Source organism: Rhinolophus hipposideros, assembly GCF_964194185.1.
Source record: "Rhinolophus hipposideros genome assembly, chromosome: 19".
NCBI classification, from domain to species: domain Eukaryota; kingdom Metazoa; phylum Chordata; class Mammalia; order Chiroptera; family Rhinolophidae; genus Rhinolophus; species Rhinolophus hipposideros.
In genome coordinates, this window is record NC_138065.1 from 29,328,814 (window position 1) to 29,354,023 (window position 25,210).

The 25,210-nt window shown below is 36.1% G+C and overlaps 2 protein-coding genes across 10 annotated transcripts in view; both read left to right on the plus strand.

The window, feature by feature from the left end:
• The first annotated feature begins 3,793 nt into the window (after positions 1–3,793).
• ZC3H11A (zinc finger CCCH-type containing 11A) overlaps positions 3,794–25,210 on the plus strand; it is a 33,696-nt gene continuing 12,279 nt past the window's right edge. For 2 of the 9 annotated variants that reach the window (XM_081026355.1, XM_081026360.1), the window contains exons 1-11: positions 3,794–3,968; positions 9,768–9,821; positions 11,164–11,221; positions 16,637–16,834; positions 17,913–18,032; positions 20,636–20,759; positions 21,322–21,525; positions 21,647–21,763; positions 22,028–22,108; positions 22,945–23,055; positions 23,977–24,039. In XM_081026355.1, the coding sequence (XP_080882481.1) occupies positions 16,781–16,834; positions 17,913–18,032; positions 20,636–20,759; positions 21,322–21,525; positions 21,647–21,763; positions 22,028–22,108; positions 22,945–23,055; positions 23,977–24,039 (874 nt within the window). In that variant the 5' untranslated portion in view covers positions 3,794–3,968; positions 9,768–9,821; positions 11,164–11,221; positions 16,637–16,780. Of the gene's footprint in view, positions 3,969–4,601; positions 4,760–5,298; positions 11,222–16,636; positions 16,835–17,912; positions 18,033–20,635; positions 20,760–21,321; positions 21,526–21,646; positions 21,764–22,027; positions 22,109–22,944; positions 23,056–23,976; positions 24,040–25,210 lie in introns of those variants that run through there. The other 7 variants (XM_081026358.1, XM_081026354.1, XM_081026357.1 and 4 more) reach the window with 7 other exon arrangements.
• Positions 10,291–10,389, plus strand: LOC308487735 (uncharacterized protein; the record flags this gene model as incomplete). Its single annotated transcript, XM_081026365.1, has 1 exon — positions 10,291–10,389. One exon carries the CDS (start codon positions 10,291–10,293, stop codon positions 10,387–10,389), a length of 99 nt encoding a protein of 32 aa, XP_080882491.1.

The following is a 25,210-nucleotide window of genomic DNA, read 5'->3' on the forward strand; positions in this document are numbered from 1 at the left end:
TGGAGCAGAAACAAGGTATGAAATGTTTGGAGCCAAAAGCTAGTCTGTGAAAAATTCTTCCAATCATCATACCTGTAAAATTTTAAGTGGAGGATTCAGTTATCACTACTGCCTGGCATGGTAGTCAGCATCCAAGATAGACCTCAATGATCTCTGCCTCTTGTTATTCACGCCCTTGTTTAGTCCCCTTCCTCATTATGTCAGGGGTGATGTGTGTGATCAGTAGAATTTGGAAGAACCACTTTCAACGCTAGATCATAAAAAGCATTGCTTTTACAGCTTCCGTTCTGGTCTCTCCTTCTTTCTCTCTCCCTCTGGAGAAAGCCAGCTGCCAATGCAGGTTTTGCACTCCAAATCCATCCTTTTGCAAATCAAATTCACCTTTTTGCAAATCAAATTCATCCTTTTGCAGATCAAATTTTTCCACAAAAATGTTTTCTTAATCTTTGTAATAAAAATAAATCCAATTTTGTTATTGTTAAAATTAAATATTTTATTGCATGTATTTAATAATAAACTTAAAATATTTAACATCAGAAATATTTATTTATAGCTTCATTTATAGTAAGGGTTCTCCTACCACTGCTCGTGGTAATTTTATATACATATTCATAAAATAATTATGACAATCTGTAGGAGTAATAGTTGCAATGGAATAATTAATAACATCTACTAAATGTTCATGGTTTGATGGATCAGCCAAAATATTTCTTGCAAAGAACTTAATTTTTGAAAAAAACTTCTTCAGTGGGGTTCATCATCGGAGAGTATATACTGGTGGTAAAAATAATAAAGTGTGTCTTGTCTGACCAACAAGATCACGTACTTCCTGGGTTTTGTGGAGGCTTACATTGTCCAAAACAAAACCACACTTCCTCCAGATTATCTTCATCCAATTTCTGCAATAATCTCTGAAGAAATTTGCAAAAAATATTTGAAGTAACCATAGAATGTGCAATTATTTCATGCCACACCATTCCCTGAATGTTTATTGCTTCAATTAGAGAAACTAACCATTGGCACGGTCACACGAGCTAGTGTATTAACTTTCAATCATGCCTTCCTTTTTCAAAAATTAAGTTCTGCACAAGAAGTATTTTGACTGAACAATCAAACCATGAACATTTAGATGTTATTAGAATTTCGAACTATTCCAATTGCAACTATTATTTCTACAGATTTAAGGTTGGGTTTGAGAAGGAGGAATCTGGCATTGTGCCCTTCGTCTAGATACTTTACCCTCTTATACAAGGGGCAAGCCCAAATCCACTCCTAAGATTTATGTTTATATATACGGGGAGGGGGATCCCCATACGGACTCTTCCCCGGGCCTTCAGAAGATCTCTTGACTAGTTCTCCCTCTTTTAAATAGCCCCAGGTTTTTCTCTTCTGCTCTCTTCAATGTCCCTGTTACTCTATTAGTTTTCTTTTCCCCTGGGGAAACTAATGGAAACTGAAACATGATTATTTCCATCCAAAAGGAACTGGTGAAACTTATTGTAAAACAGCCTTATTGTGGTACGGGTTAAAAAAAATATGGTAGACTTCTAAGCAGGGATGACCATTAAAAGAAATTCAAGGGCTGGCCTGGTGGCTCAAGCGGTTAGAGCTCCATGCTCCTAACTCTGAAGGCTGCCGGTTCGATTCCCACATGGGCCAGTGGGCTCTCAACCACAAGGTTGCCAGTTCAATTCCTCGACTCCGCAAGGGATGGTGGGCTCCGACACCTGCAACTAAGATTGAACACCTGAGCTGCCGCTGAGCTCCCGAATGGCTCAGTTGGTTGGAATGTGTCCTCTTAACCACAAGGTTGCCGGTTCAACTCCTGCAAGGGATGGCAACTAGAAAACGGCAACTGGACCTGGAGCTGAGCTGCGCCCTCCACAACTAAGACTGAAAGGACAACAACTTGACTTGGAAAAAAGGCCTGGAAGTACACACTGTTCCCCAATAAAGTCCTGTTCCCCTTCCCCAATAAAAAAAAAAACCTTAGAAAAAAAAAGAGGTGGGAGGTGGGTGATGAGGGTAAAGGGGATCAAATATATGGTGATGGAAGGAGAACTGACTCTGGGTGGTGAACACACAATGGGATTTATAGACGATATAATACAGAATTGTACACCTGAAATCTATGTAAATTTACTAACAATTGTCACCCCAATAAATTTAATTTAAAAAAAAAATTCAAAATACATTATAAAGTGTGCGGTAGGGAAGCAAATTACAAACAATATGCATAGTTTTCTTTATTCTTATCTTAAAAATACTGTATTTCCTTCATTCCAAGATGGATATCCTTTCCAAATTTACCATCTCTGATCAATGGCCTGTCAGAGTTTAATTTGTAAGTCTTTTTTTTCTTTCAGAAAGTACTGCATCTTTGTATTTTACAATGATACCTTAGATTTGATGAAATATAACTATACATAGCATACCAGTCAGACCAAACTGCAGCTTGGGAATCCCTAGACTGGAAAACCCTTCAGCTGTTTGGAAAGCCCTGTGTTAAAATGGAAAAAAAAAAAAAAAAAGAGGTGTTGTGGCACAAACAGAAATTGGTTACCAGGAACCTGCTTGTTAGTTCTGGTTGACATGGCAATCATAGAATATTGACATGGGTCTAGGAATTTGTATAGGAATCACAGAATATAGGGATTGGGTGTAGAAATTTGTTGTGAGACTTTTCACACTGAAAGAAAATAAAAGCCCATGTGTGAGGAGGTTCAGTAGGTACCCAGTTGTAGACTGGCTGGACTCCTTCACCAAGCTGGTTGCTGGTGGAATAAACCCAAGAGGAAATAAAAAGTGCCTGATGTCCCATTTGCTTTCCCATCAAGTGTATTCTTTCTTAGTAGCAGAACTGTGTCCTTTAGAATTCAGTAAAATGTTACCACCTAAGCAAGTTCTGTTGATCCTATAACCCAGGAGGTATTTTAGGCTCCTAATTTATCAGTGTAATATATTTAAGTATATTTGTATACAAAAAATTAAAGAATATATGCTAGAGATTATTTCTCAGAAATAAGATAAAATACAGGCTAATGTTAATAATTATGGGGAGGCCACTGCTAATATTTTTCTCTCTCATGCCCCAACCCTCATGAACTTTTTAGTGAGCATGAATTGTTTTTCCAATACAATTTTTTTTAAAGAAATATAACTTCCCCCACAGCCCAACTTCACTTTTTCAAATAAAAGTACATGCGCAAATCCTTCAACATTGCATGAGAAAAGTAGTTGATTTCTAAATCAGATGTCTACATGGTTGGGAAGATTTATTCATTAAATAAACACTTTTGGTGAGAACAAATTGAGTGTCTACTGTTTGGTAGACATAGTTCTTGCTGCTTTTTCACTTATTACCTCATTTGATTAAACAACACCAACAACAAAAACCTTTAAAAAAAGAAAAAGCAAACATGGGAACATGAAGGAATAACTATGTGAGGACAGCAAGAAGGAGTATATCTGTAAGTCAAGACAAGAGGCCTCAGAAGAAACCAAACCTGACAACACCTTGACCTTGGATTTCTAGCCTCCAGAATTATGAGAAAATAAATTTCTATTATTCAAGCTCCTCCTACCCCCCCCCAAAAAAATTCAATGATGGCTTCAAGAAATTCCTGACTTTCTAAAACGCGTTCCTCTCTCGGAAACGGTGGCCCGGGTAGCCTAGCACCTCCCCTCTCACGTGACCCTGTGAACTGGGCGCCATCTTAAGCATCGCCTCATAGAGGAAACTACATCTCCCAGAATCCTCATGCTTGCGTCGTGCTGGCACTCTTACCGCCCCAGTCTTAGAGCTGAGCCTGTAGCCCGGCGCCATCTTTGACGCTGGCAGTATTGGATTTCTGCTGGTGTTGCTCCTGTGAAGACGGCGGACAGCAGCGACTAAGAAAGAAGAAAGACGTGGCAGCAAGCGGGAGTCGGGGATAGTGTCGTCGGTTCGGTAAAGTTTCTGTTCTCTGGTAACTAGACCCGTTTTTTGATTCCCGGGTGGCTTGGGGCCGGGGAAGCAGGGGACAGGGCGAGGGGAGTGGCCGCGGCCTCCCCTCGCCCCTGGGTTGCGGCCTAGCCCGGGAAGTCAGAGCGACTCTTTGAGCCCCGCGGTAACGACACCCCCTCCCCCCGGCCGCTGCCCTCGCCGGGGCGGGCCGGGAGCCCCGGTTCCCGCTCACTGTTCCCATCCACCCCACCCCACCCCCAACGCACCTCACCCCACTCCCACGGCGCCTGCTCCCTTCCCAGCCAGCCTTGCTCCCCTCCCCCACATCCGGCGTTGGCGAAACTCGGAGTCCGGAGCAGCCCCAGAAAGCCGAATTGGGCTCCGACTCCTGGAATCAGAACTGACACTAGATTGCCGTCGGGGCCAGTTTCCCTAGTTTATTGGTCCCCCGCTGTCTAACCCGAGTGCCAGGAGCTGAATTTACCTACTCTCATTCCTCTCCAGGGTCCCACTACTTTGGAGGTTTTCTCAAACTCCACACACAGAAAGCCACCGACCTTATTCTGGTATCTTACACCCCTTCCCTACCTTAATTACACTCCCATACCCAGCATCGGAGTCAAGAGCAACAGGGACCCTTATGTTCTCCTTGTAGGATTGATGAAACCGTAATGAAGAGCACCCCCTAAACTCCCATAATCGGTGCGGATTCCTATGGGGAAGGCCCATATTGTTGACATCTTCCAGGCCTTGGTTCTGGACCTTGAGGAGGAGGCTGTGGAACTAGTGATAGCGATGCTTTTTAGGATAAATGTATGTAGGTATTGGGGGAAAGGGAGGGATCAACCAAGAAGGAATGGAAGTGTTTTAGTTTTTGCTGCTTAGGTAGAGTCCAACTTCCGAGTTACTCATTTACAGGCCGTAAAGCTTCTCCAGTCTAAAAAATGACTGAAAACTAAACTTGGATTAGTTCGCAATACAAACAATAAATTGAAAATGCATCTTGTGATATTGTTTTTTAATTTTACTCTCAAAGCATTTTTTTTTTAAAGCCACCCACATTTTTAAAAATTGTATTACTTTTAGTTAGAACTGAAAGGGGTCAGCTAGCATTTGTTAATGACCAGTATGTGGAGTCTGATTTAGTTTTCCAGAATTTGTTTCTGGGTTTTATTGGCATATCACAGTCTTAAGTGATCAATGGTAAATGATGCACTATGTTTTTGTTTAAATTAAATTTCCTGAAAGTAATTAATTTCAGAATTAAGGGAAATTGATGTTGCTGTTGTGAGCCATCATAAAAATACATATTTTAAAAGCTGAAAGCACTTCAAGCAGATACAGTTTTTGATGAAGCAGAACATGGGCCTGGGATTTGGAAAACCTGGCATCTAGCTGCTACAGACCAACTCTATGACTCTGGGAAACTGGGCCTCACTTCTTTTTTCTATAACATGGGAAAATTGGACGATTTGAATTCAGAACACAAAAAGTTGGAAGGGAACTTAAAGCCCTCTGAGAAAGAGTTTGGGAATGTTCTCCATTGCTGTTACTTTTCCTCCAAAAATAACCTGGTTTGGAAGTCATTGGTCCAAAGGGAATTTGACTCCCCATAGAAACTGGAGAAAAGATAATGCAAGTAAAGAGGAACAGCTGTATTTCTGCTTGAATAATAAATCCACTAACAAATTCTGGTACAAATTTTGGAGACCTAAAGAGAATGAGTGTATGTACCCTAAGTGTACCAGTTTCATCACTCTCTTCTGGCAGAAGATGCAGTACTTTTAGTGGTGCTGGGATTCTGGGATGTGTTCCTAGTAATTCAAATACAGATAAAGAAGATGTGGTAGAGAGAAAAATGGTAGCAGAAGGAATGGATAAAGAGGCAAAATTGCCTGCTAAAAAGAAAAGAAAGAAGGGTTTGCGAATTAAGGGGAAAAGGCGAAGAAAGAAACTGATCCTTGTGAAAAAATTTAGTAAGGATTTGGGATCTGGGAGGCCTGTTGCAGATACCACTTCTTTGTTAGCTTCCAGTACCCCTGAGCAGGATGAAGAACATCTTTTTGAGAGCAATATAGAAAAACAGATCTACCTACCTAGTACCAGAGCCAAGACCTCCATTGTGTGGCACTTTTTTCATGTTGACCCCCAGTACACCTGGCGAGCTATTTGTAACCTCTGTGAAAAAAGTGTTAGCAGGGGTAAACCAGGCAGCCATCTCGGGACATCTACTCTTCAACGACATCTGCAGGCAAGGCATTCACCTCACTGGACCAGGGCCAACAAATTTGGAGTCACTAGTGGGGAGGAGGATTTTACTTTGGATGTACCTTTATCTCCCTCTTCTGCTGGAAGCAACGGAAGCTTTGAGTATATTCCTACTGATCCATTAGATGATAATAGAATGGGTAAGAAACGTGATAAATCAGTATCTGATGCCCTGAGGGCGGAAAGGGGGAGATTTCTCATCAAAAGTAACATTGTCAAGCATGCCTTAATTCCTGGAACAAGAGCCAAGACATCTGCAGTTTGGAATTTTTTTTATACTGATCCTCAACACATCTCAAGAGCTGTGTGTAACATATGTAAAAGAAGTGTGAGCCGAGGTAGGCCAGGTTCTCACTTAGGAACTTCAACACTTCAGCGACACCTGCAGGCCACACATCCCATCCATTGGGCTGTTGCCAACAAAGACAGTGGTGCAGTTGGAAATGGATTAGATGAGGCTGAGACTGAGAGAGATGATCTCCTGAACGATGCTTTGCATGGAGAGAAGTCTACAGGCAGCCAAGATTTAACAGCTGAGGACCTTAGTGACTCTGATTCAGATGAACCTCCTGTCTTAGAGGTTGAAAATAGGAAATCAGAGAGTCCTGTTCCTGTTGCAGAGCAAGATACTCTGATGCATGCCCAGGAGAAAGAAACAACATATTGTGAAAATTCAGTCTCAAGTCAAATAAGTCAGGCAATTATTCAAATGATTGTGGAGGATATGCATCCTTACAACTACTTCTCAACCCCAGCGTTTCAGAGGTTCATGCAGATTGTAGCCCCTGACTACAGGTTACCATCTGAGTCTTACTTCTTTACTAAGGCTGTACCTCAATTATATGATTGGGTCAGAGAAAAAATTTTCTTAACTTTGGAGAATGTTCAAAGCCAAAAGATCCACCTGACTGTGGACATATGGACCCATGACCCATCCACTGACTATTTTATTGTGACTGTACATTGGGTCTCCTTGGAAACTGTACCTTCCAATAATGGCAGGGTCCCCAATTTTAGAAAATGGGCGGTGCTTTGTGTAACAGGATTGGCCAAAGACTGTTTGGTAACCAACATTTTACAAGAATTAAATGACCAGATTGGTCTGTGGCTTTCTCCTAATTTCCTCATCCCTAGTTTCATTGTTTCTGACAATTCTTCTAATGTGGTACATGCAATCAAAGATGGTGGTTTTACCCACGTTCCGTGTTTCCTGCATTGTTTAAATATAGTCATTCAGGATTTTTTCTGTGAGCACAAAAGCATTGAGAATATGTTAGTGGCTGCTAGGAAAACCTGTCATCATTTTAGTCATTCAGTCAAGGCCCGTCAGATACTGCAAGAGTTCCAAAATGATCGCCAACTTCCATGGAAGAATTTGAAGCAAGATGAAACTGGCCATTGGATTTCTACCTTTTATATGTTAAAATGGCTCTTGGAGCATTGCTACTCAGTTCACCATAGTCTTGGTAGAGCAAGTGGAGTTGTACTCACCTCCCTTCAGTGGACTCTAATGACTTATGTTTGTGATATTCTTAAACCATTTGAGGAAGCCACCCAGAAAGTGAGTGTGAAGGCCACAGGATTGAATCAGGTGCTACCCTTAATCCATCATCTACTTCTTTCCCTACAGAAACTCAGAGAAGATTTTCAAGTCAGAGGTATTACACAGGCACTCAATCTGGTGGACAGTTTATCTCTGAAACTTGAAACTGACACCCTACTAAGTGCCATGCTTAAATCTAAACCCTGTATCTTGGCTGCTTTGTTAGATCCTTGCTTTAAAAACAATTTGGAAGACTTTTTCCCTCAAGGTGCTGATTTAGAAACTTATAAGCAGATCCTTGCAGAAGAAGTTTGTAATTATATGGAATCTTCACCAGAGGTCTGCCATATTGCAACTTCAGAAGCTTCTGGTCCATCAGCTATAGAAGCTGATTCGTTTACCTCATCTATAAGAGAAGGCACCTCCAATTCAGGGTCTATTGATAGCTCAGCTGCAGATAATGTTGCCATTGGAGGCAGAAGCTTCATGTTTCCTTCTGCTGTAGCAGTAGTGGATGAGTACTTCAAAGAGAAGCATTCAGAGATCTCAGGAGGTGATGACCCTTTGATTTACTGGCAGAGGAAGGTGAGCATATGGCCAGCTTTGACCCAGGTTGCCATTCAGTATTTAAGCTGCCCCATGTGTAGTTGGCAATCTGAATGTATCTTTACTGCAAATAGCCACTTTCATCCAAAGCAGACTATGAGCCTGGACTTTGACAATATAGAACAGCTGATGTTTCTGAAAATGAACTTAAAAAATGTTAACTATGATTATTCTACGTTGGTTCTGAGCTGGGATCCTGAGAATGAAGTTGTTCAAAGCAATGAAAAAGAAATATTATCTTAATTTCTTTTTCCTTTCTCCATTTAAAATGGGCAACTTATTGCTATGTTACCGTATCCTAACTGCTACAGTTGTTGCATATAGTTATACTAATTATTCTTTATACATGAATCTGGGGAAACCTGAAAAACAAAAAGGGCTAAAAATTCCTCAGAGGTAATATAATGTTGACAAAGTATAAAGATTAATGATTTCACAGTAGTAACAAAGTCGCTGTCACTTGAAATTCTGTTTATACCAGTTGGGAGAAAAGATGTTTTTTAATTTAAAAAATATAGTGCAGCATTGAAAGGCCGTAGGCTATTTCTGACTGTAGAGTGAACTAGTAATTGGTTTTAAGTAAAAATTTCCCCAAACATGGAAATTTTGATTGCTCTGAAATCAATAGGAAAAAAATGTATGTACTAAGATGGTATTCCTCCCCCAACTCCCACTTTTCTATTTCTTTAAAAAACCCTGATTCATACTTACAGCTTGGCAAAAGTAAAACTCACAAAATTGTTTATATTTGGAAATTTCTAATTGCCTCCTCATACTGGTCAGCTTTATAATTTTAGTTTACTTAGTGTGATAGTGTTAACCCTTTAGGATTTATTTATATAAAAGGGAAACATTAGAAAACAATTAGGAAAAATTACTTTTAATCTTTTAATTGTCTTTATTTTAACCTTTATAAAATAGTATAAAAACAAGATTGTATAGGTACTTTTGCCTAATTATGGGTAAATGACATAACAAAAGTTCACAAAATTAAAAAAGATTGAGTGGTAATTGAAATCAAAGCCCCATCCATGAGCATACTTTGACAAACTCAGTATCCATTTTCCAAAGAATGTTATTCTAATATTAAGTATTCTTAAATGTCTTTAAAAGATACACCGAATGAATGATCCATAATATTGTATTCTTAACTATGAGATTGTTTTGGAATCTATTCTTAACTAAAAACAAGCAATCAATATTTTCATGTGTTAGGAATCATTTCCTCACTGGTAAAATGAGAGAACTGACCTCAGTGATCTTTAAGGTCCTTTTCCACTCTGAAAGTATATTTCTGTGATTGAGTGGGAGGCCTGAAATTGATGACTTTTAGTAAAAGTCTATTAAAAGTTTCAGACTGAATAACTAATGTAAGATCCCAATTTTTCCTTTTTTTCATTTTAGATTTGGGGATATTCCCTGCCCAAAAATTTCCTGGAAAATTGACTAGTATTAAGTGTGAGTAAAAGGTGTCCACTTTTTTTTAAGTTTTGATTTTAGTTTTGTCTTGGATAGTATTTGGCAAGATTTAGCCTAGAAATAATGTAGTATTTCTTACATGAAAATCAAAATTGCTTTGTTACTGGACTGGTTTCAAAATTTAGAATTCATTTCTATGTATCAGAATCGTTTTTGGGGTTTTTTTGTTTTTTTTCCTTTTTGTTTTTGAAATTCTTAAATGGTAAATGTACCATTGTGGAATGAAATTTCAACTTCAAAAGTTTACCCTTTTACTAACTGGAGTAAATGGATAATTACAACAACTTTAGTTGTAGCCATCACTAATAAAGAATTTGAAACAGGCTTCAGAAGCAAGCCTTTGCAGGGCCAATATTGAATTTCATGCCAGTTGACACTGGTGTTACTATAAAAGAAAAAAACTGCCCTTAGATAGAAACTTGCAGTATTTTGACAGTGCCAGTTCAGTATGGCTACAGTGCTGCTCTGCCTTCTACAGCTTGCTGCACCACTCTGTAGTTACTCTTTAACTATACGTTTCTATCTTTTTTGGTTAAACACTCCCTGAAGATGATAAAGATGATGATGATATCCATACATCCATATTATACATGTTGATATATGTGTAAGGACTTCCTTTCATCTTTATTTTGTGGGCTGGGCAAAATTTTGTGTAACATTAATATACTTCATGATACTTTGATATAAGTTCACTACTTTTATAATGAACCCAAACCTAAAGGCTTTTGTAGTGTGTTTTAAAAGGGGAAACTTACCCAAATGTTTTATTTCTACACATTTGTGTACGTGTGCGTGTGTGTATAAGCCAGTTAGTATATATGTATATTATATACATAAAACACTTATATTTTTACATACAAGTATGCTTTTATTATACAGATAATAAAGATGGGGGAAGGTTTCTGTTTTTTTCTTAATAGGTGAAGAAATCTTGAAGACCAGAGATTGGATCTTATTGAATTTTGATGTTCTTTTTAATTTTTTCTTTTTCTTTTTTTCTTTTTAAATTCTATTGTTCGGCTATGGAAGATGGATTTTTAAAAAAATAATCCTTTGACTCTCAAGTTCATCTTTAAATGAACTCTTTTTTTTGTTTGTTTTTGTTTTTGTTTTTGTTTTTGAGGAGATAACTAGCCCTAGCTGTCTCCAGTCTGACAAAGGTTATTCGAATGGACTTAATCTCCCAGTAGTTGGGAGATGTTTTAAAAACACGTCCTGTGTTTGAATTGTGGCTGAGAGGTTTCCTTGGCAATGTGAGGAGGAAAATTCTTTCTGCCTCATTATTATTAATTCATGGATTGAGTGTTGGTTCGACCTACAGGCGTGATAGATTGGAACTCAGTGAAGACAGACGTTCCAGTTGAGAGCAACCAGCTAATGTAAGTGTGGAAATGGGTTTTTCCTCATTAAGGGAGTGAACATTTTTGTAATTTAAGACATAATTTTCCTGGATCAGTAAGAAATTAGCCATTGTTAAGACATTTTTTCTTGTAATTGTTTAAGTATTTGGTTTTGGGATAGAGATATCCCTCTCTTTTTTTGGTAATACATGCACATTACAAAAAAGGTAAAAATGTAGCCAAGGTGAAATCTCCCTGTAATTCTACCTCCTCAGAGAAAAATACTGTTAGTAGTTTGTCACCCATAGTTCCATGTCCATACATAGTTCCATAATTCCATGTCCTGTCTCATCTTTTTTTAATGACTGTGCAGTGTGCCTTTATATGGTGGTGCCATAATTTAACATCCTTCATTGATAGACATTTGGGTTTGCCATTAAAAACAAAAATAGCTCCACATCCAGTAACAACCCTATACACACATCTATGTGCACTGTTGCTTAGAACCAGTTCTCAGATATGAATTTGTAGAATTGTTAGAATTCATTCTAAAGAGGTTGTACCCATTTACTGAATAATTAATGAGGTCTTTTTGATTTGTAAAAGTTCTTGATAATACTCCCTTTTAGTAAAGATACTAATCTTTGGCCATGTTGCCGATAGATCTTTTGCTATATAAATGTTTTTCATTTTATGTAGGCAAATCTACTAATTTTATTGTAAAGATTTTTAACTGATATCATGCTAGGAAGTTTTTTATCACCCTGATCTTATAAAAAAAAAAATACCATACATATTTTCCGAGTGCTTGGATAGTTGTATTTTTTATATTAAAAATGTAACCTAGGGATTGTATTGTATGATATTGCCTCTCCTTCACAAACGCATAGTAGATATTGTAAATATAGATTGCTCTTTTGTTGAACGCAGTTATGAATCCACAGTCTTAGTATAATGCTTTAATTAGTGAACTAAAGCCAATTTGTAGTCCTTGCTTTTATTCCCTTGGAACGTTTTTGTATGGAATAGAATTTTAATTGGCCACATTTTTGTTAATTTAAAATGCCACTTTTTCATGAATCACATTTATTCATAGACTCGCTTGAATTCTTGATCTTGTACTCATTTATTTGCCAGTATTACATTTAAATGTTGTATTTCACCTCTACTATACTATCAGGTAGAGTAAGGCCTTTATTCTTTTTTAAATTTTCTTTATTCTCAGTTATTCTAGGTGATTTTGTAGTCTGTCAAGTTCCAATGATAATCTCTCATTGGGATTTTGACTTGTTGCATTGAATGTATACATTATTTGGGGGTAAAGTAAACTTCTTTAAGCCATTATCTCTCCATTGTCCAGGTCTTCGGTTTTTTTGGTTTTTTGGTTTTCTTTTTAATTTAATGTGGTCCTTGTATACTTCTTCATTTTCTTCCTCTGTGTTTTATAATTTTATTGTGAATGGGACACTGTTATTTACTGAATGATTGTTGCTGGCATCTAGAAAATTTACTGATTTTATCATCTTAAACATTTTTTGGTTGCTTGTTAGAGTTTCTGATTTGCAAAGCATATAATCTGCAGATACTAAAATTTTTGCCTCATCCTCTATAGTCATTATACCCCTCTCCTCCGTATTGTTTATGCTAGACTCTCTTGCAACAGTGTTGAATGATAGTGGAGACAGTGTTCTTTTTTTCTTTGCCTTGAGTGAGCTTACCTCTAGTGTTTTATCATGTTGCCTGTGCTGATGGTTCCTAATGATTAAGTGCATTTATGCTAAGCAGGTTACTTGTAATTTACTAAGAGTTTTTATCAGCAGTAGATGTTGCATTTTAGTGTGTTGTTTTTTTTAAACCGTTTTAATAAAAAAAAAAGCCACTTTAAATGCTTTTTTCCTTTTTTACCATTTTCTTTTTCAAATCTTAAGATACATCCACTGCTTTTGTTTTTACTCCCTTTACTCTATTAATATATTGAATTTCCTAACGTTAAGCCATTCTTAGCCCTGAAATAAACCTTTTTTGATCATGTGATGTTACTCTTAATATGCTGTGCTTCAATTTGCTTTAATTAAGATTTATCAGCTGTATCATAAATCGGATATCCAAAGCAGTTGTTTTAAAGACTTTTTAGAAAGCAGTGAAATAGTGCTTGTGACATGGTTTTGTTCTTTTTCTTTCATTGAGTTTTTTCCTAAATTCTCTTTCTCAGATTAAACTAGTTCCTTAAGTTAATTTGTTCAAAAATATATGGAGTACATAGATCATATGCTTTTTGAGACTTTTTCATGTCTTAAAACTTCTTCCAAGTCCTGAAATCTAGAAATGTAGTTGGAAAGGCTAAATCTAAAGTCATAATCTCTCCCTTAAATTCTGGATGCTTAGCATTTTGTCTATTGACATTTAGAGATTCAGGTAAGAAGTCAAATGTTAAAGTCTGATTTTTTTTCTCCCCCTTGTCATCAGTCTGCTTTTTTTCCTAGAAGTCTGTATGATTCTGTTTTTATCATTGGAATTCAAAACTTTTACCATATCTGTGATATAGAGATGTCTTTAAAGAAAATTTCTGCCTGGCATTTGATGAGCCCCTTTTTAAAAAGTTTCAAGTTCATCCAGTTTAGGGGAATTTTTTGTATTTTTATTATCTCTACCAATTCCATTCCTTCCTTTTAGAATTTCCATTGTGTAGAAATTGAATCTTCTGGAATTATTTTCATATTAATATACCTTTCATCTCATATTGATATCTCTTTGTATTTTGGGAGATGGTCTGACAGTGATATTTTATAATTCATTTGTTGTGGTTTTTTTTAATAAATGTTTATCGTCTAGATTTGAAGAGATTTCAAAAAAAATTTTCTGTTTACTTTGCGCATTTATTCAGTTCTGTAGATTCCACATATAAGTGAGATCATACAGTATTTGTCTTTCTCCGACTTTCAAAATTTTTTTAATTTGAAAATCTTTGAAAGAAGAGGCTAGAAATTTGAGTTTTATTCTTTTTAAGCTTTCTCATGTTCCCACTCTTTTTTGTCATAATGATGTGTTCATTTGTATCAAACTATGTTTTTTAAAATTTGCTGAGAGCTTGAGAATTTTAAAGGAATTTCTTTTTTCCTACATTAATTCAGGGATGGGGTGGGAGAGGACCAATTAGTCATCTTGGCCTTTCAGACAGCTATTTTCTGTTGAAGAGTAATCAGGTTTTTCTTGGCATCCTGGATACTTACGTATTTTTCCTTTTAAAACTTAAGAAATATGTCAGTATGCATCTTGGTTTGGGTTTTTATTTGGGGCAGTAATGATTACTGTCAATTTTTAATCTCTAGATTTTGTTTTGCCATTTTCTTGAATAGCAGTTATATTCCTTCTTTACCCCTACTGAAAGTTGGGTTCTACAGAAGCTCAATGTGTAAAACAGATGTATGAAGGAACTGTTAAAACATTAGAAAGGGAGTGCCCGTACACTCAGGATTCAATCTCGCCATGCCTTGCCTATCTCTGAGGGAGTTTTGCAGAGCCTAATTTGTAAAAATTGCAAAAAAAAGGAATAAAAACCCAAATGTAGCAATCATGCTATTTTGTTGCTATTTCATAAGTACCATTTTGTTGTTTGATTAATATGTTGGGAAGGGGGTCTTCCTAAATGTATCTTCTTTGGGATGTTGATTTCAGGAATGAAATTGATCTCTAAGCCTTTTCTTTCCTTTCTAAAAAATGTTTCTATTGTAAAACTTTTTCATTGTCATCTACTACTTTTTCTTTTTGCGTATGTGTTACTCCACTATCTCAAAGACTTGATACCTTTTGGTGTACTCAAGAATATAGAAACCTCCCTGGGGTTTGGGGCCAGGGGAATCCTGCTAATGGATCAGTGAGGTGCTATTAAAGGTCCAACCCATGTCCCATTCTGTAGTGGATCAGTGATGGTCAGGCCAGTAAGGACAGATTTAAATTTTTTTTATGTGTATGTTGCATTATATTAAAATATTTAATGTTATTCTGAGCATTAAACAAAATAAGAAATAGCTACCTATAATTTTACCACCCTGGCAGGAACCACTGTTTTGGTGTATGTTCTCCCAGATTTCTTCCCTGTTGTTTCACGTCCTCACCAGCATTTGCATTTGAATTTTAGCTATTCTAAAAGGAATTTTTGACTCCCTAATGACATGCAATGTTGATATTAACAAGCATATGATCTCTTCATATGTTTATGTGCCATCTGTATATCCTCCTTGCTGAGGTGTCTGTTTAGATCTTTTTTGCCCTTTTTTTATTGATAAAAGTTAACAATTACTATTGAGTTTTAAGTGTTCTTTGTATATTGTATATTTTGGATGTCAGTCCTTCGTCAGTTACGCGTTTCTGCAGAGATTTTTTTTCTCCCAGTCTGTGACTTTGTCTTTTCATCCTCTTAATAGTGCTTTCGCAGAGTGGAAGTTTTTGATTTTTATGAGGTCCAACTTAGTGTTTTCTTTCATGGATTGTGCATTTGGTGTATCTAAAAAGTTATTGCCAAACCCAAGATTATCTGGATTTTCTCCTGTGTTATCTTCCAAGAGTTGTGTAGTTTCACATCTTATATTTAGCTCTATGATCCATTTTAATTTTTGTAACAGATGTAAGGTCTGTGTCTAGATATATTTTTTCCATGCAGGTATTCAGTCATTCCAGCATTATTTATTGAAAAGACTATCCTTTCTCCATTAAAATTGCTTTTGTAGTAAAAAATAAGCTTATAAAAAACTATAGTCAGCCCTCTGCATACATGGTGTTCCACCTTGGAGTTGACCCTTGTATAATGTGAGTTTGAACCCTGAGGGTCAATTGAAAATATCCATTTGTAAGTTGACCTGCACAGTTCATCCCGCATTGTTCAAGAGCCAACTGTATTTTATGGGAAGAACTCCAAGGACTTCTTTTGCTCCTTGTTTGTGAATGGTGTGCAACTCTTTGGCCATCTTCATTATATAAGCTAGCTCTACAGATGTTTTCAGGGGTAATTGCTTCACCAGTCATTCAAGAGGTTTTATCCACCTACTTATGATTATGTCCACCTACTTATAATCATATATTTTTGAAATAACAAAAATGCTCGTGAAAATACTGAAATTTTTGTCAGATGAAAAAAATTAACATGTCAGAAATGTAGATTTAGCAAGTGTTTTGTGTAAAATAATGTAAGTCCCATTATAATCTAAAAAATAGATCATTTGTTGAGTTAGCAATGCTTATCTAATTTTATGCTGAAGCAGTGTAAAAAGCACCAGAGACTACAAAAGAAAAAAGGGCATGGCATGAATCTGTTCACAAGGGTCTGTATAGGCAAATACATATCATTACTATTAAATTTTGGATTTAACAATGTGATTTCATTATTCAGGTGATTTGGAGGAGGAAGTTGGAAGAAATTTACCTGAAATGCTTCAATTCATTGTCTCCTCATTTTAGGATTACATTTTAAAGACGATTTCTGTGATTGAGTTGTCTTTTGGAAGATTAACCCGTTTCAAGAGGACTTGAAGCTGGTCCTCGCCTTGTGGAAGCGGTGGCTTGTTTTCAAGAAGCCACTTCTGATCTAAGGACCTAACCAGCATGCCCAATCAAGGAGAAGACTGCTATTTTTTTTTCTATTCTACATGCACCAAAGTAAGAATTGGAATCTCTAAATCAGTTTTTTCTATGATTGCCCTAATAGAATTGGATAAGATTTTCCCAACATACTAAGTTTTTCTTTTGTTTTTCTGAATTGTTTATCTGTTGCCAGTTTTTTTAGTAAAGGATAGCATTCCTAGGATAATTCATTCTTCATTTTTTTCCCCTCGTCATTTTATGTGCTTCCTGGTCTATAAAAGTGAAGAGGTCCGTAGCATTTAGTCGTCATTCAGTGGTCTCTTTCCTGTAATTAATCTGTTCAGGGTGCCCTTGGAATTCGGGGCACTTCGGCCTGTGGCTTGCAATTTTGTTTTTATCGTTTTAAATGAATGGGTGGGTTGTACTGTAACTCTGGAAACTGTCATGGATTGAATTTGACTTATTTCTTCAGATTGCCTGCTGAATACTAAATATGCTTTTGTAGCTTTTTTGCATCTTCTAAATATGCTTTTGTAGGTTTTTTGCTTTTTCTTTGTCAAAACTTCCTGGTTTTCTGCTTGATTCTACCATAGCTCCCTTTAGATTTGTCTGCTGTTTTCTGTTGTTTCTTTATGACTAGTTCTATAAATAAAACTTTTCTTAAATAATCTTGGTGCTGTGTTTAAAATGACCAGTTTTGAGCAAAGGTTTGATCTTATGCAGTTTACACAACAGTAGCTTTTTGTTTCAGATAATACCAGTGTATAAAGTATATAGTGAACCATGAGATTATACTTAAATACTAATCTGTTAACTTCCTTTCTGATTTTCTGTCAAAAGCTAATTGTACAAGTTGGAATGTATGAAACAGTGTTAAAGAGGACCTGTAAAATATATTTTTAAAGAGTATCTAATTCTCCCATTTATCTTTTTCAACCCTATCTCTCAGGTTGTATCATTTTTGTCAGAGGTTGTAGGAAATTATTAATTTGTTGATCGCTAATTATTCTTGTTACTACATCTCAGTTGTCCTCTGCCTTGCTCTCCTTACTCCTTTGTGTTTGTCTAGGTGATAGGAAACTATTATAATGAACATTTTACTTGGGTTCTATTTCGGTACCACAGTTCTTTTCTGTATTCTCTTTGTTTACAGGGTGACAGCTGTCCATTCCGTCACTGTGAAGCTGCACTAGGAAATGAAACTGTTTGCACATTATGGCAAGAAGGGCGCTGTTTTCGACAGGTGTGCAGGTTTCGTCACATGGAGATTGATGTAAGTTTTGAATTTGTATTATAATAAGTAGTCTGGTATTATGATGGTCTAATAAAAAATATTGGGGAAATGACATTTTATATAACATGTGAGTTAAATTTTTATAAACGATCTAGTGAAATTTATGTCATTCATTATTATAATGCTCAACTTAATATCTAGATGTTAGGGATTATGAATTGGTATCATTTTTCTGGAAGGCAGTTTGGTAAAAATGACGTATTTGGGGAGTATTTGCATTTCTTTCTTTTTTTTCTTTTTTTTAAATTTTTATTAGGGAATATTGGGGAACAGTGTGTTTTTCCAGGACTCATCAGCTCCAAGTCAAGTATTTTTCTTTCTTTTTTAATTTAATTTAATTTTATTGGGGAACAGTGTGTTTCTTCAGGGCCCATCAGCTCCAAGTCCTGTTGCCGTTTTTAATCTTTAGTTGCAGAGGGTGTAGCCCACTATCCCTTGTGTGGGAATTGAACTGGCAACCTTGTTGTTGAGAGCTCCCAACTGAGCCATCCGGCCGCCCCTCCGGCAGCTGAGTAGCAGCTTGTTATCTTCAGTCTAGTTGTGGAGGGCGCAGCTCACTGGCCGATGTAGGAATCGAAACGGCGACACTGGTGTTATGAGCACTGCACTCTAACAACTGAGCAAACCAGGCACCCACAATTCTTTTTTTATTTTTTTTTTAAGTAGAAGAATTCTGTACTAAAGGATGTGATTCTCTTTGGGTAATAGTATAACAGGCATTTATTTCTCTTTTCCAAGTCGTCTTCATTGCATGTGCATTACTTTTCATTTAGAAACAAAATCCATTAAGTATATTAAACAGATCAAGTAAATGTCATGTGACCCTTGTGTATGGAGGATGCTGTTATAGAAGTCATCTAGTAATTTGAAAATTGCTTCTCAGAAAGGAGTAAAAACTTAGGCAAAGCCAAACTTAGGAGTAAGGAAGATTGGCATTAGGTTCTGCCTTGAAAAAGGAGGAATTGAGTAATTGTTGTTATTTCTATCTGAAAAACAATGATAGCTGTTATAAAGGTAAAGGTATTTTATTACTTTTTAAAACTAGGTAACCATACATGTGGCTCTCATGTTAGTGGTAAACTCAGGACATACATTTTTAAAATAGTTTTTGCCAAATTGCCTTTCAAAGCTGTTGAGCTACTTTACATTTCCATTATCAGTATACGTTATTCTTCCATATCCCTACCAACACAGCATATTATCGAATATCAATATAGCAGACTTTGATCTTAGCCCCTTTTTAATGCATTTAGTCTCAATATAGTAGACTTTGATCTTAGCCCCTTTTTATACATTTAAGGGTCTTCTTGTAATGGTTACTGTTTCTCTCCTTCATGTTTTAAAATTTCTGAAGCAATGTTGCTGTTCTTTCCTGGAGTTTTAAACCCTAAGCTGCTTATTATGGTAGGAGAGCCAACATAAGGCTGATTATTAATCAGGATAGTTACTTTTCAGAAGTGCTTATCAGGTCTTTTTTCTTTATTAAACTATTTGTTAAAGTATGTATAGAAATGAGCACAAATCATAATGTTACAACTTGAAGAGTTTTCACTAAGTGAATAATGTACTTGACCTAATCAAGAAATAGAACGTTTCCAACACTCTGTCTTCCCCCTTCATCATCACGACTACTCTACCATAGATTAGAGAAGTTTTGCCTATTTTGATCTTTATGTGAATAGAATCATACAGTATATGTTCTTTTGTGTCTGGCTTCTTTCACTCTGCATCTATAGTATTAAGTGTAGCAGAGCTCCAGATAGCATTTATTGTATGAAGTTATTACAATGTATCCATTTGGCTGTTGGTGTACATTAGGATTTCCATTTTGGAGCTTTACAAATAGTATTGCTTTGAATATTCTTTATACACATTTAATATATATATTAGAGTTAATGTATGTATTTCTGTTGGACATATATGCTATAAGGTAGCAGTTTATTCTAGATGTGCAGACATTCTTTTTTTTTTTTTTTTCCTTGTTCCGCTTCATAAGAGTGAGGTAGCTTGGGAAGGAAAAATACCATCCTTAGTGTATTACATGTGCCTTACTGTAGGAAGTCACAAGTGGGAAAGTTTTTCTCAAAGCCTTGAACTCTAACCTTCAAATAATAACTAGTTTATTTAGTCCTTTCTATGAGCTAAATGTGTCATGTATATTATTTCATTTAATACTGATAAGAAATTAATAGAGAACTACTGTTACTCCCATTTTATAGCTGTGGAAAGTGAGACTTAGAGACATTAAATTGTCCAACATTACATGGCCAATAAGTAGCATAGTAGAGATTCAAACCCTCTTATCTTTGATTTCATGATCTTAGCTACGATAGTATCCTGCATCTCTAAATTAAGTGTAGATATTTAGAGTTCCAGGATGAGGGCAAGGTGTGAAGAATAGTAGATAAGTCACTTCCCAGCTCCCTTCATCTCTACGTCATGCTTAGAGCTTGTGACTTTCAGCAACCCTTCTTCCTCCTGCTCAGAATCATCTCATGTTTCAGACTTTTGAATACCATATATGAACTTTGTCCAGAAAACCACTTCATTTTTTTAATTTGAAAATGTTTTTTCCCTTACAGAAAAAACGCAGTGAGATTCCTTGTTATTGGGAAAATCAACCAATGGGATGTCAAAAACTAAACTGTGCTTTCCATCACAACAGAGGACGTTACGTTGATGGTCTTTTCCTACCTCCAAGCAAAAGTGAGATATTTTTCATTCAAAAAAAATTTTTATATAACGAACACCTACTATGAACACTGTTCAAAGTACTTTATATATGTTGCCTTGTTACACTCTTGTGAGAGAGTGGTATTATTTCCATTTACAGATGAAGGAACTGAACTTTATTAAGGTTAAATGACTTGTACATATTCATAAACCAATAAGTAGCAGGGTCACTATCAAAACTGTTGCCAAAAGCCATGCCGCCTCACAAGTGTTTTTTGCATGACAATTTAGATTACTGTAGCTTATTTCATTCCTATTTTCTTGTCAGACCCTCATTTCTATTTTCTTATCAAAAATAGAGATTTTAGAAAGAAACAATTCTCTGGGCCTGGGGTTGGCAAATCTGTTCCTCCACCTGTTATGTAAAGTTTTATTGGAATGGAACCATGCCCATTCATTTTCATATTTTCTGTGGCCAAATTTTGTGCTACAGAGTTTTGAGTACTTGAGACAGAAATCTACAAAGCCTGTAATATTTACTATCCAGCTTTTTACAGAAAAAGTTTGCTGATGCATGACAATTTTGTATGTCTAGCTGTGTTGCCCATTGTGCCTGAGTCACCAGAAGAGGAAGTGAAGGCTTGCCAGCTCACAGTTCAACAGAACAAATTGTCTGTCCAGTCTAATCCCTCCCCTCAGCTGCGAAGTGTGATGAAAGTAGAAAGCTCAGAAAATGTTCCTAGCCCCACACATCCACCAGTTGTAATCAATGCTGCGGATGATGATGAAGATGATGATGGTAAGTTTTAGCTCTTTCTTTAAGGCAAGTAAGTGATCAAGTCACTTAGTGAATTAGAATCAGGATTAAAGCTGTAGGCCTGTTCTTGATTGCAAATTTCCCTTAAATATTGATAATATAGATCAGTTTTCTGAGGAAGGTGATGAAACCAAAACACCTACCCTGCAATCAACTCCTGAAGTTCATAATGGATTACGAGTGGCTTCTGCCCGGAAACCTGGGGTCAATTTAAAACAAGGTAAGAAGAGGAAATACTGATGCAGGTTCCTACTCATAAATCTTACAGCAGCATTGAATGTATCCAAACTACCTGTGAAATTTAGTTCACGATCACCACCACCTCCCTCTTCCTTGCCCCCATTACACACCTATCCACACACACACTCTTATACATACTTTGTCTTACTCATTTAGAAAACACCTCAATGCCTGCTATGTACAAATAAAACGCAAAGGTGGAAAGGTGCTAAGTCCTCATATGATTGCTGTTTGAATTTCTCAGGTGAATGTTTGAATTTTGGAATAAAAACTCTTGAGGAAATTAAGTCAAAGAAAATGAAGGAAAAATCCAAGAAGCAAGGTGGTAAGTAATCGGTTTTGACATAGATCGTTGCGTGTTGCTAGAAAAGAATTCTTAGGATACTTCCAATGATAAGAACCCTTGGCGTCAGCCACAGTGACTTCTGTGGCAGGTTTGAAGGAAAAACACAGACTTACTTAAAATCATGATTGCTCATTTAATTCATTAAAGCTGTGTTTCAGTTCCTAACTATCCAAAGCTAAGCAATAAAGAATCCAAAAGAATTTTATCTTGAGAAATACAACTCTAAAGAGCAGTATATAAACCATATTAAACGAGGAAAAACTTTATTTTGTAGTAGATGAATTCTTCTCAAGAGCTACTAGGATTTTCTTCTGGAGCTTGTCTCAGTCTGGTTGATATATTTATATATTTACAACCCTAAAAATTACAGTGTGAAAAGTAGTATTTAGAGAGAATCAAGTGGTTATTTCTAAGTACTGTCTGGGTAAAGCTTGTATAGGAGTTGTGTTTTGCAGATGATTGAATTTAGAAGAAAAAAAGTTGAATTGACACACCTGATAGCTGGTGTGCTTCTTGAGGTTAACTTTAGAATGTTAGCCTTATTGGTAAATAAAAGTAGATTGAGTGCCCAAGTCATTCAAAACAATTTTATGTTTTATTTACACCATACCCAAGGAAGGTAAGAAATAAGGATTATCTCCCCTTCTCCCACCACCACCCTATGTTACTGGGCAAACAGGAACAGGGAGACTGGTTGACCTGTAGTTGTCCAGTGGTCTGTGTTGGACTGCCTGGTCACAAATCAAAATTTCTTGACATGAGATAGCTTTATTTTCCATAAATTATTCGCTGTTTTTTTGACTTGCTTTGTTTAGAAGGTTCTTCAGGAGTTTCCAGTCTTTTACTCCAACCTCAGCCCATTCCAGGTCTCGAAAAAGAGAATGTCCGGACTGTGGTGAGGACAGTAACTCTGTCCAACAAACAAGGTTGGTCTTCAGGTTTGTTAGGCTATGTGTTTTGAATAACTGGGAGTGCAAAATCCTTCTATTTTACCTTTGATGGATTTGCAGGAAGAGTTCAGTATGTTGGTCAGATAGAAGGATGAAAAGAAGTTAGTGCGTTTGACTCTATTTAAAAGGTTGAAATTCTTACTCATGCAGTTGTCACGTATTGGTATCTTTAACTTTTATATTTACTGTTTATTTGTATACACTCAACATAATTTTTTGACTGCCCATTGTGGATAAAGAACTATAATAAACCCTTTAAGTTACAGAAATATTTCCCTTAATAGTTTTAAATCTAGTAAGGAATATGACACAAGTAATTATCATATGCAGGTACAGGTAAATAAATGTGCCATTCAGACAACAAAGAATGAGAGGAAAGAGCTCACTTCTGGAGTGATCAAAGAAGGTTACATAGGAGAGTTAGGTAGCAGTGGAGTAAGATTTTACTTAATATATCGAAGTACACAAGCAAAAGTATAGGTTGAGTTTATAAACAATTGATTAGAAGAATCAATTTTATGTTCTATTTACACATCATACCCAAGGTAGATAGGAAATAAAAATTATCTCCCCTTTTCCCACCATCACCCTGTGTCACTGGGCAAACAGTAACAGAGAGACTGATTGGCCTGTAGTTGTCCAGTGGTCTGTGTATACTTGTCTTTGTATACTTGGCTACTATTAATAATTAGTACTGTGCTGTTGCTTCCCTTTGAGCTGTGCATTTGGCTATTTAAATTATTTAATAGGTTAAATCTTTTTATCTTTAATGTGATAATCTTCCTTAAGACTGAGAGCTGATTTTCATGAGACTGAGTGGATTTATGTTACTATCAGTATGTACTGAATACAGAAAAATTGGCTAATGGTAGCGAAATTCTGTTTTCGTCATTTTAGGAGAAGAACCCATGGTAAGATTGAGTCTCACCGAGAGACTGGGGAAACGAAAATTTTCAGTAGGTAAGTTTTGTGCATTACCTTTGTTTTCTGCTTGTTTGTGTATTAACATGATACCCTCTCAAAAATTCTCTTTATACAAATGCCCTGTATTCTTGGCTGAAAGTACTCATAAAATTTCCTCATGTTTTTCACATGTGCATTATTACACCTTACATTAAAGTCATAAAATTTTATAGTGTTATAATGTATTTGATTATGGCCAATTTTTTTAGAAAGTACTAGGTTTGAAGAACAGTAAAGAATATCTTTCTACAGACAAATTGAAATTTGAGTTTTTAGAGGGGAAAGAAGTATCCAGTTAATATAAATCAGTGCTGGTTCATATTTAGAAAAGTATCTTATCCTATTAACTGAATAGTTGTATATCTACTCTAGTGTGTATGTCTGAAAAGGATTACTTTGAAAATCTTCTCTGACATCATAGATTCCTTTATACTCTTTTAAAATGTGCTTGCAAATATGAAATCTTATGTTTTGTGTTTTCTTTTGATACCATTCTCACTGCCTGAGAAATTTTGGTAAAAAAATATATAGAAATAAACTATTTTAATATCAGCATACATATAAACTTTGTGATTTTGGGTTTCATATTTAAATTATAAATGAGAGGAGAGAGAAAATCATACTCTGTGTAGCGTCTTTCACGTTTTTAATGGGACCCTGCGACATTTGTATCTTCAGTCAAGCAATCCAGCAAAAGTTTAACAACTCATGACATTTAAACAACTTGTATTGACCAGTCTAATATAAGAACCCAAGAGTCTGGAAACTTGGTTCAGGACTTGGCTCCATCACTAATTGGTTAATTGGCTAAGATACAGAATCTTTCATAACTTTAAATTTCTCATCTGTAATTGAGGGCTATTTGGGCTTCAGAGTCTTCATTTCATAGAAAAGTTTTTAATTTTGTGATTCTTTTACTGTCCTCTTAATCATCCCTGGTACGTTAAACCACAGATTTAACTAGAATTCGTCATTTGGCCAGTTAAGGGTTTTTTGTACATGAAGATTTTTTTTTCATATATTCCTAATTCTGAATTTCAGCCTTAACCAGGACTTATAAATCTTTTGTAATTTTAGTCAGTTATTAGGTAAATATTAATTTGTACATTCTAATTTTTGCCCCTTTCTTTACCTCTTTGTTTTTGGGACATTTTTATTCCTTTTCCAC